The sequence below is a fragment of the Sinocyclocheilus rhinocerous genome, unplaced genomic scaffold (assembly GCF_001515625.1).
Source record: "Sinocyclocheilus rhinocerous isolate Xijiao unplaced genomic scaffold, SAMN03320098_v1.1 scaffold1307, whole genome shotgun sequence".
NCBI lineage: Eukaryota > Metazoa > Chordata > Actinopteri > Cypriniformes > Cyprinidae > Sinocyclocheilus > Sinocyclocheilus rhinocerous.
Window position 1 is genome coordinate 763,374 of NW_015631048.1, and position 11,061 is coordinate 774,434.

The 11,061-nt window shown below is 37.9% G+C and overlaps 2 protein-coding genes across 2 annotated transcripts in view; both read left to right on the forward strand.

The window, feature by feature from the left end:
* Window positions 1-4,654, forward strand: part of LOC107741145 (dehydrogenase/reductase SDR family member 13-like) — a 7,348-nt gene extending 2,694 nt beyond the window's left edge. Inside the window, exons 3-6 of the mRNA XM_016553746.1 lie at window positions 2,892-3,015; window positions 3,145-3,284; window positions 3,634-3,820; window positions 3,907-4,654. Coding sequence (XP_016409232.1) covers window positions 2,892-3,015; window positions 3,145-3,284; window positions 3,634-3,820; window positions 3,907-4,166 — 711 coding nt within the window. The 3' untranslated portion in view covers window positions 4,167-4,654. The remainder of the gene's footprint in view (window positions 1-2,891; window positions 3,016-3,144; window positions 3,285-3,633; window positions 3,821-3,906) is intronic.
* Window positions 4,655-5,853: 1,199 nt separating this feature from the next.
* LOC107741146 (dehydrogenase/reductase SDR family member 13-like) lies at window positions 5,854-8,737 on the forward strand. Its single transcript, XM_016553747.1, has 5 exons — window positions 5,854-6,114; window positions 6,256-6,374; window positions 6,446-6,569; window positions 6,696-7,022; window positions 8,310-8,737. The coding sequence occupies exons 1-5, from the start codon at window positions 5,988-5,990 to the stop codon at window positions 8,567-8,569; spliced, it is 957 nt and encodes a 318-aa protein (XP_016409233.1). The 5' UTR covers window positions 5,854-5,987; the 3' UTR covers window positions 8,570-8,737.
* The last annotated feature ends 2,324 nt before the right edge of the window (window positions 8,738-11,061 follow it).

Below are 11,061 nucleotides of genomic sequence, written 5' to 3' on the forward strand. Positions count from 1 at the left end.
CTGCAGCAGTGGAGGACTATTATTCTGCTGCGTGATACTGCAGAAGAACTGATGACGGCACGGTTTGATCTTCGGCTAACCAATCAGCAGAAAGGGGTTTTTAATTCCCGCCCACGTGTAGAAATCGAATATTCAAGCTGTTTATTCATTTTTCTACCCCTGAACGAAAAAAGAAAATTTAAGCTGAATTCTCTTTTTTCGTTTTTTGGGAAAAAACGAAAAAGGAGCCGTTTTCTCATTTTTCTACTTTCAATATTAAATCAAACAACGAATGATCGAATGATACACGGATTCTGAGATGTTTGTTAGTTTTTTTTTTTCAAGTTATACAGCATTTTAAAAACGCGGCGCGAGAAGCTGAAAACGCAAACGAGGCATAATGGTTAGACTTTTGTTTAACACATGATTTATTAGTTGAAAACAACATTTTTCATCACCATTATTCTAAGAAAGTGCTAAATATTTTGCTGAAATATATATTGTTTGACGTTAGAACGTAAAATCTATATTGTTTGACGTAAGAAAGTGAGTAAATCTTTACAAAGATCACAGACTTTGGACAATACTTAAGGGGTTCAAGTCCCCTAAGTTACTACTCACCAATAGCAGATTACAAGAGAACAATACGTCTGTTGAGATGTCTCTGAAGTCCACGGTCTTTTGCTTGATATTAAACAGAGCTCCATTATGATGGCTGTTTCATGATGGACTCCTCCCCTACATCCAGACTCATTAAAATAAGGTGACCAGACGTGCCACTTCCCAGGGACACGTTCTGCACAGGATTTCTAAATTGCTTAAAATAACCCATGTGTTGGTTGTTTGCGCTGCGCTGATCGATCGTTGTATTACTATTACATCAAAGTACCGCGAGAGGGATTCGAAAGCATAAGGAGCACGCTCTGCTCTCTATAGCTCTCGCGGTACTTTGATGTCATACAACGATAAATCGGCGCAGCGCAAACAACCAACACCTGGTTAGTTTAGGCAATTTAGAAATCCTGTGGAGAACATGTCCCCAGGAAGTGGCACATCTGGTCACCTTACATTAAAACATATACACGTTAACCTTAGATAATTTTGACTGCGTTTACACTTGGCATTAACATGGGACCTGTATCCTGATGTTGTCCACATACACATTGAAAAGACAAGTGTAAACGCGCTTCTGATCGGAATGTTATCCGATCAGCGTGTCCTGCTCCAGAGGTAGTCGAGGACGCATTGTGATCGGAACTCAGTGTAATGTAAACGCAATCCAGCCATCGTGTCTGCATTCTCAGGTCGACATCACGCAAAACGCCGCCCTCTCTCTCGCGAACTGTCAGAAAAAAAGACGGAGAACACCCGTGTGGAGACTAGTGAGACTCATACACTTATCTTTGATTTGTATAATGTCCCGCGACTGAAAATGCTTTTCAAAAGAAAGCCCACCACTTCAGGTTGACTTTGCACCGGGCCATTCTCTGCAGACTTATTTAAATATTGCACGTGAAAGACAGATCCGGTCGGTTATCCAGATAGAAAAGTCAGTTGATGTTGCCAAGTGTAAACGCGCCGTGTCCTGATTGACTGATGATCCGATCTGCTTGATCAGATCACGGTGATCGCATGTTAATCTGCTTGATCGGATCACGGTGATCTCATGTTAATGCCAAGTGTAAACGCAGCCTTTTATTTAAATTATAATTTTTTTGTTAATGAAAGTTACACTGAGAGTAAAAATAAAATCAGACAGTAAAATTCATTAGGAAATCCTTAGGGGCCTCTGTCAGTGCCATGCAATTTCCTGACAAGCCCCTGCTAGCCCTGCAGCACCTCCACTGTTCAGAAATGTTTTTCTCTTCCTTAAAGGGGTCATATGATGCTGCTAAAAAGAACATTATTTTGTGTATTTGGTGTAATGAAATTTGTTTATGCGGTTTAAAGTTAAAAAAACACATTATTTTCCACATACTGTACATTATTGTTGGGTCACCATACTTGGCCACATGTCACGTCACTTTTCACTTTTTCACTTTTCACTTTTCAATATTACAGCGAGAATAAAAGTTACTCCTTCTTTCTTTGTGTGAACATTTGGGCGGTGTTATGCAAATCTTCCCAGATCGTGACGTAGGTTTGTTGGGGGCGTGTTAGAACGAGCCGTTTTAGGTAGGTGTGGCTGACTCTGAACTTTTATAAAGAATATCTCTTTGGATTTGAGACTTTAGTCTTTGCAACTTTACAGATCTTCTTTATGCACCAAGAGCTTGTAACACTCCAAAGATAAAGGAAAAATTGAAATTGTATCATATGACCCCTTTAAAGAGCTTTAAGCCATGATCCATACCAACCAGATATGAGGTGAATCAAATTACAAACTACTTAAGTGGAAAAAAACGACTTTAATGAGGGAAAGAAATACAATCATGAAGCAACGCGAATGACAATCACAATCTTTAAATCAGTAGTTGTATAATTGTTATCTGTTGTATAATTGACAATTTGATTGTGTAGGCTATATAGAAACTTTGTATTTTAGATTCATTGCAAAATATGTTTCAACAAACACATATACCATCAATTAAGTAGTTCATTTGTATAGGTCTGTCTTTATAAGTTTTCGTATGTTGCAAAGTTTTTGTAGAAAACAAATGGAATTTTTATCTTCAGATGCCCACCGTTGCACTCTTTTAATTTTTCCTCAATTAAAAAACTTTGGCCCTTAAAAATTATAAAAATGGTACTATTGGAAATAATAAATAAATAAAACCATATCAGTAGCATGCTGTTTTATTGATCAAATCTGTGATGCTGCTATATAAATTTGCAGAATTAATGTAGGAATGTATGAAATCAGTGAATGTATATGCATGTGAAATCAATGAACTGATGTGACTGGCACACAGGAATCAGGAAACAAAGAGGTGTTGTATATGCACTTGGATCTGGCCAGTCTGAAATCTGTGAGGTCTTTCGCTGAAAACTTTCTCAAGAAAGAATCCAGATTGGACATTCTTATCAACAATGCAGGTAGCTATTATATATATATATATATATATATATGCAATTGCAATGATACAATTAGTAACTTTTGAAGATAACTAATTTAAAATCGTAGGTTTAAAAACTTTCTATTGATTTCTTTTTCTGTTTTTGTAGGACTTGTAATTGGTGGCAAGACTGAGGATGGCTTTGGAAGGATCTTTGGCGTCAATCACCTCTGTCATTTTCTGTTAACCATCCTGCTGTTGGAAAGGTTAAAAGAGTGCGGCCCCAGCAGAGTTGTGACAGTCTCTTCAATGGCCCATTGCTGGGGGAAAATTGATTTTGACTGCATCAACACTCATAAAGATTTGGGTTTAGGGAATTCTGCAGTGGCCTTATTAGGGATGTACAGTCACAGCAAACTCTGCAATGTCCTCTTTATGCATGAACTGGCCAAGAGACTCAAAGGCACAAATGTCACCTGCTACAGTCTTCATCCAGGTCAGTTTGTGTAAGCAGTAAGAAGCAGTACTTGATAAAATCTCATAGGTCATAAGTGATCTGATTTATTTTGTAGGGGCCATTAAAACGGACATTGGTCGCCACAGCAATCTATGGTGGCGCCTGTTCATGGCACCGATTTTGCTGCTTTTCTTTTCGGAAATGGCCCATTGCTGGGGGAAAATTGATTTTGACTGCATCAACACTCATAAAGATTTGGGTTTAGGGAATTCTGCAGTGGCCTTATTAGGGATGTACAGTCACAGCAAACTCTGCAATGTCCTCTTTATGCATGAACTGGCCAAGAGACTCAAAGGCACAAATGTCACCTGCTACAGTCTTCATCCAGGTCAGTCTGTGTTCTTTATTCTTTAAAAAGCAGTACTTGATCAAATATTGTGGGTCATAAGTAATCGATGCTGAATTATTTTGTAGGGGCCATCAAAACGGACATCGGTCGCCACAGCAATTTATGGTGGCGGCTGTTCATGGCACCGATTTTGCTGCTTTTCTTTTCGGATGTGGAATCTGGAGCTCAGACGTCTCTTTACTGTGCACTTCAAGAGGGTATTGAACCCTTAAGTGGACACTACTTCTCTAGCTGTGCAGTGCAGAATGTTTCTGCTAAAGCCAGAGATGATGCAGTAGCCAAAAAGCTTTGGGAAGTCAGCGAGAGGCTTGTTGGTTTAGCATGAGATCATCAGTTTCATTACACCTGTATGGATTTGCAATTGCACAGTTTGTTTAGTGGCACCTGTGGGCAACTGTGTTAGATAAATCTGTGTTTCTGCATATTATAAAAAGCCTGTGTCAAATTTTGCAGTTCATAACATGCTCTGACCACAAAAAAGAGTTGTTAATTCTTCTAATAAAAATGTTCTTTGATTGTTTTACAGATTGCGTTTGTGCAAATATCACTAATTAGCAAACATATTTTGAATGTAACCCAAACCGCTGTGTATATGATACGTTTTCACTTCCTGAAGTTTATGGGACCAGGTTTCCACTACATAAATCATGTTTCTTTGTCATACCAAAGTAAAGAAGTAACTCACTGGGTGTGTCTGGGGATACCGAGGCATTACTGTGCTGAATGTGTCACCTCTCCCAGTTAGAGTATGTTATTGATTTAGTAAAGGAACAGTATGCATCATCACCTGTGGATTGCAGGTGTCAAAAATACGTCAAGGGTAGGGATGGGCGTATCGATACAAAGTATCGATATATCGATACTGACGCGAGTATCGAAAGTATCGATACTCAAACAAAAATATCGATACTAAGGTGCATTTTATTTACCAGTGGTTTTGTTTATTTAACAACAATACTAATAATAATGCGTACAATATGCATTGAATTGGACGAATAACCTTTGTTAGCGAGTAATTGTGTAGGATAGAACTAGTTTCCTGCTCATCTGAATACACGCAAATGTTGCAAGACAGAACCAATCAATCACAGAGAGCATTCACTCACTGCTGACAGTGCATTCAAACAGGGCTGCGTTTCCATAAATTTCATAATTTAAAAGTTTAGTGCAGAAGTATCGAATCGGTATCGATATCGACGATACTGCCTTGAAAAGTATCGGTATCGTATCGAAAACAAAATAAGGGGTATCGCCCATCCCTAGTCAAGGGATGTGAACACTTTGATAATGTGAAATGTGAAAAATTCAAAATAGTTTGGCACTGAGTTCATTGGTGATGTCATCCACTAGGTAATTCAAACAACATTCAGTCACTTCCTTCAGTTTTACCAATAGCTACTACAAACTTAATATATTATTTTTTAAGAATCATGTGAATCAATCGGGTGTAATGGCTGCTGAAATTCAGCTTTGCCATCACCAGAATAAATCCCATTTTAAAATATAGTATAGTAGGTAGATGTAAATGATTTCATTTTCTCAATTCTTACACAAACTGTGGCGTTTGCTGTATTTGGTCTCAACATGTTACCAAACGTTGTTGGTAAGGGGGACAAAATACATAATTTCGAATTTAATTAAAAATGTATTTAATATACAACCTTGTTATTTATTCTGGCCAGTTTGTGTGTGTGTGTGTGTGTGTTTTCCCCCCAATAAATTATGTTTACTTGTGATGATTATTTAATATTTGTTGGTAAAAAAAAAAATTAATACAAATCAGGGATCAAAACTGTATTTAGACCCATATTTTTGTCAAATAAAATACAACGATCGATCAACATATTACGAATGTGAAAGCAAGCATCTTTAACTGATTTGTTGTGTCAAAACAAACGTAGGCTACTCCATTTTCAAGAGTTTCCAGCTATACTTTGTACCCCATTTGTTAATAAAACATGCCAAGATATTAAGATAAATGAGCAGTCTTTGGCCTTGAACGGTATATTGTTCTCTTGAGCACGTGCAAACCGGTTTCGTTGAGCGCTCATGGGGTGATGGAGAAAACCCCCGGACCGGTTTATCAGGCTCTGGCCCGGGCGGAGTACATAAAACCGCCCGCAGACTCCTGCAGTGGATCACAAACATGATTCATCTCATCATCGCCGGTGCGCTCGTCGCAGCTCTTTATGTCGTTTTGGTGGAGACGTTGTTTAAGAAGTCAAAATGTAAAGGAACCGCTGACATGACCGGGAAAACGGCCATTGTTACAGGTGAGTTTTTTTTTATAATCATTCTCTGAAAAATGTACCGTTAAAACGCGCTTGTCGCCTTCACGTTTGCGTTGGGACGCTGAGGAAAGCCTGCACGTGTTTTAGTTGTGGTCCTGAGAGATGCTCGGCTTGATGTTTCAGGCGGGAATACTGGTATCGGTAAGGCCACAGCTCTAGATCTGGCAGGTCGTGGAGTAAGAGTCATTCTGGCCTGCAGAAACCAGAAGAAAGCGGAGTCTGCTATAAATGACATCAAGAAGGTGAGGACCATCACTTCTGACCACTGATTCAAGAGTTTTGAGTGTTTACTGAACCCGTATTTGTTGTTCAGGCCACAGGAAGCAATGACATTCTGTTCATGGAGCTTGATCTTGGAAGCTTCAAATCTGTGCGAGCTTTCGCTGAGAACTTCCTCAAATCTGAGTCAAGACTAGACCTGCTCATCAATAATGCAGGTAAGCCAAACCATCAATACTGTTTCAAATCAGATTGTAAGCAACATCTGGGCTATGTTGATTGAGCACTATCTGAATATGATGGGGAACATGTGGCACTGTTTTCAAAGGTTTTGTTATGTTTAGGTCTTGTGGCGGATGGTCGAACCGAGGATGGTTTTGGCATAGAGTTTGGTGTCAACCATCTTGGCCATTTTCTGCTCGCATGTCTTCTGCTGGATCGTCTGAAGGAGAGTCCTTCTGCTCGTGTTGTCACACTATCCTCCATGGCGTATTGCTGGGGCAAGATTGATTTCGATTCTCTTGTCGCCACCAAAGACCTGGGGTCAGGGAGATACAGCTGGCAGTTCTTCCAGGCCTACTGCAACAGCAAACTCTGTAATGTCCTGTTCACTCACGAACTGGCCAAGAGACTGAAGGGCACAAACGTCACCTGCTACAGTGTTCATCCAGGTAAATCATACTTGAAGGAATAGTTTATAAAGTTCTGTCATTATTCACCCACCCTTATGTTATTCAAAACCTGTATGACTATTTTTCCATTCGTTTGTACATCACTCAAATTCCTCTTTTTGCGTTCCACAAATGAAGAGTCATAGAGGTTTGAAATGTCACAAGGTTGAGTAAATGATGGCATTTTTATGGCAACCGCTCATACTCAAGTGCATATTCACATTTGAATGTTCACATTCACTAAAAAATGTTTTTTCAAAGTTGTCAATGAAACTTTTAGATTATTGGGGTACCTTTTACAAGAAAATATAAAGTCTATACAGTCTTTCTACATCTAATTTAGTGTGTTACTTGCCATTTCTTTTGTAGTTATTTGAATTATAAGAATTTGACAAGCAATTTCTCAGTGAAAATTTTCAACACCAATTTTTTTCAGTGTTCTTAAGGTGAGGTCACTTTAGTGACATTTCGGCAAAATGTAACTTTCCAAAAAAAAAGGGTATGTTGTCAATAGTCACACAGAAGTCACTTTCAAACCAAGCAGTTTTCTGTTGGCCAACGTGGTAAATCTGAAAGAAAAAAAAACCATTGGGAAATCTGCGTGGAAAAAAGTTTCGCTCTCACACAAAGTTTCCAATCGTGCAGATTCCTTTTGAAATAATTGGATTTCATCCTCAAAGTGGTAAATATGGCCACACTTTTTGACCTTACAATAACAGAAGCTCCATCCAAAAGCTCATACTGTCTAGTGGGTACTACATTTGGTTTGAAACTTCATGAAAAAATGTAGTACATGTAGTATTAATATGGGTAGTATAAGTGAAATTCTGATGTACTACATCCAACATGTTGTCACCATCACATGACCTACCAGCATCAGTTGTGTCACTTAAGTGCCATTCACAACTTTGTTTACTAATCATGAATACGCACTTATTTGTGCATGAAATCAGTATGTTTACCACCAACTGGATACACTGGAACGCAAAGTCACATTCCCAGTAGGAATGAAACCATTTAAAATGATAAATAATGAAATGAAGAATAATGACATGAGTAAAAAACAAGAGTGAATGAGACCCATAGTTTTTGTGTGTGTGCACGTGTGAATTCCAGATCATTGATGCTAATCTAGCCTATCATCTGGAATGCTCAGAGCCATTTCCTGTTTTTTTGATAAACCTGATAAACTTGCGTCTTATATAATCTCTGTTGAAGAGGTTTAATCACCAATCAGTTGTTCAGTTGGGTTAAAGAAATGCATAATATTGTATCACCCTTTTGCAGGTGTTGTAAAGACCGAGCTCTCCCGCCATGTGAGTCTCTGGCAGAAAGTTTTCATCGAGCCAGTGGCTAGACTGCTGTTCCTGGACCCAAAAACCGGAGCCCAAACAACTCTGCATTGTGCCGTTCAGGAAGGAATTGAGCATTTGAGTGGACGTTATTTCTCATGCTGCGCTGTGGAGGAAGTCAGTGCCACAGCCAAAGATGACGTGGTGGCCAAAAAGCTTTGGGAAGTCAGTGAACGTCTGAGCGGCCTTTCATAAAGCCAGAGGAACTGTTTTATTTCTGGTGGCTGTCTTTGAACTTTATTTATCCCTAAAGGGGGAAAAACTAAACGTGTGAAGTGATGAAATTGTTTGTGGCATTTTTATGTTTCTGGACGCACAATTATTTACAAGGTTTACAGTGTTTTAATTTCTGTTTACATAAACTCATACCAGCATACAGCAGTTATTTTTTACTGTATTAAAGTATCTAATGGAATCAATATTATCCTGGTTGGTTCTTTATTGTATGAATTATGAAATTATATTTGATATGAAAGCAAAACTCCAACAAACGTGAGTGATATAGTAATTTTTGCTTGGCCAATCCCCAATTTGATTAAACTCAGACATGCACCTTTTGTTACATATTGCCGCTAAAACTTGTTTCTGCCACGTGATAAAAGAGGAAATATCTATCTATAAAGTATATCTAACGTAACTTCAGTTCTTTATCTCACAATTGAGACTTTTTCTAGCATTTTTTTCTCAGAATTGCTAGACATTAACCAAAAAGTCTCGTAATTCAGTGTATTTCTCGCAATACTCCTTTTTTCACAGAATTTAGAGAAAAAGCACCTGAGCATGCTTTTTTTTCCTGAGAAAAGCACAGGAGCATGTGTCTTAAAGGGATGGTTCACCCAAAAATTCTGTCGTTTACTCACCCTCATGTCGTTCCAAACCTGTATGAGTTGCTTTATTTTGAAGATTGCTGGTAATCAAACAGTTGGTGGTTGCCATTGACTTCCATAGTAGGGAAAAAAATACTATGGAAGTCAATGGCAACCACCAACTGTTTAATTACCAGCAATCTTCAAAATATCTTTTTTTATGTTCGACATAAGAAAGCAACTCATACAAGTTTGGAACGACATGAGGGTGAGTAAATGATGACAGAATTTTCATTTTTGGGTGAACTATCCCTTTAAGCGCACGTCACGCTACGCAGAGAATGAATATATATATATATATATGTATGTGGTTAGAGGGTTTAGTGAGTTTGTGAATTCAAGCTAAAACCGAAAACCGCTGAGACTGCACCATCAAATTCTCTTCCCGCTTCATTTACAGGCACATATCCACCTTGTTTTGGAACGCGGAAACAAACTGTTTATAATTATAATAAACCAGAATAATATGGTAACAAATATAAATTTGCAATATAAAGCAGCACAGCGTAATGTTTTATACAGGAAAGATAGGCAACGCACAAAAGTTACAAACGGTCCCGCCTGCCTTTACCTTAAATATAAGGTGGATAAAGCGTTTATTAGTAAAGGGTGTTACAGAAATTGAATAATTACATTTATTCCGTTTTATTGTGATCCACTTCACAAAGTATGTAGACAGAAATGTTTTTACTTTCGCTTTGATCAGAAAAAGTGCCCGTGGCAGCCTCTGATCGAACAACATGAAATCTGACAGGAATAAATCTGTGCATTATCCTGAGACATTATGTTAAAATGACACAAAACTGTGTGAAATAATATTTGTAAATCTCGGAATTTTACCTAAATGAAAAATTTCCTGCACATTAAAAAGAAGTAAAATAAAATAAAATATTTTTTTCCCCTCCACTTTTCCCACACAACGATAAATGAACATGTGGCTGCTACAAAATTATTTCCTTTTGTACTCCACTGTAGAAACAGTCAAACACGTTTGGAATAAGATGAAGATAAATAAATGATGAAAAAAATAAAAGTTTCTCTTTTTTTTTGGTGAACTCTTTTTTTTTTTTTACAAATACTGTGAAACTAAAAATGAATGTTTCTCACCATCTCCCCATGTCTCTTTTAAAATAAAGAACATGAAGAAAATGACAACAAAAAGAAAACGAGAATTTCCAAAATAAAACAAAATACTGTAATGCATTACAAACTAAATCTTAAGTGCTCAGGTTGTTTTAGCCTCATGAAATATACAATACCTTCAAAATATATGAATATTCATTCAAATAATGACTGATCAGATGATTAAAATACTGACAATAAAGGTACAGATTAGCCAAAACTCTAATAGGCATCTAAACATGTTAGCCCTAAAATTGTTTATGGACAGAATATATGAAGAGTTAATTTGCAAAAACCGATAAACGCCACTTTCAGAAAAATGAGTTGACTGCCGTGCATTATTCTCCACATATAGCGCGATCTGAACCCTAAACACGTTTTGTCAAAAAAGCCGGTTTTGTCCACTTTCAAGGCATCGCGAGTTCACGTTTTACTGCAGAAGCCGACAAACGCCCTTGTTGTTTTTGAACAGAAGCCGATAAGTCCATTTTAGCGAATCAGCACGCTGTATTCAGGTCAGGTGACAAGGCTACTTTCACTTTGAAAGGACGTGCTAGCTGAGAGGAGTTTGGTCAAAGCTGACTAAAAGTGATCCAGGATGGATAATTTCGACGAATATGATGAACCTGTGATATCTTCTTCATGGCGAAAAAGTAAAATAAAAGCTGAAACGTTTTCACGGAAACTTGCAAAAGCAGC

What these genes read in the sequence shown, in the direction of transcription:
- LOC107741146 (XM_016553747.1), top strand. Translation starts at nt 5,988, where the DNA reads ATGATTCATCTCATCATCGCCGGTGCGCTCGTCGCAGCTCTTTATGTC. An exon ending in CTATAAATGACATCAAGAAG is followed by an intron (nt 6,375 to 6,445) that starts GTGAGGACCATC and finishes TTTGTTGTTCAG; the next exon opens with GCCACAGGAAGCAATGACAT. An exon ending in CCTGCTCATCAATAATGCAG is followed by an intron (nt 6,570 to 6,695) that starts GTAAGCCAAACC and finishes TGTTATGTTTAG; the next exon opens with GTCTTGTGGCGGATGGTCGA.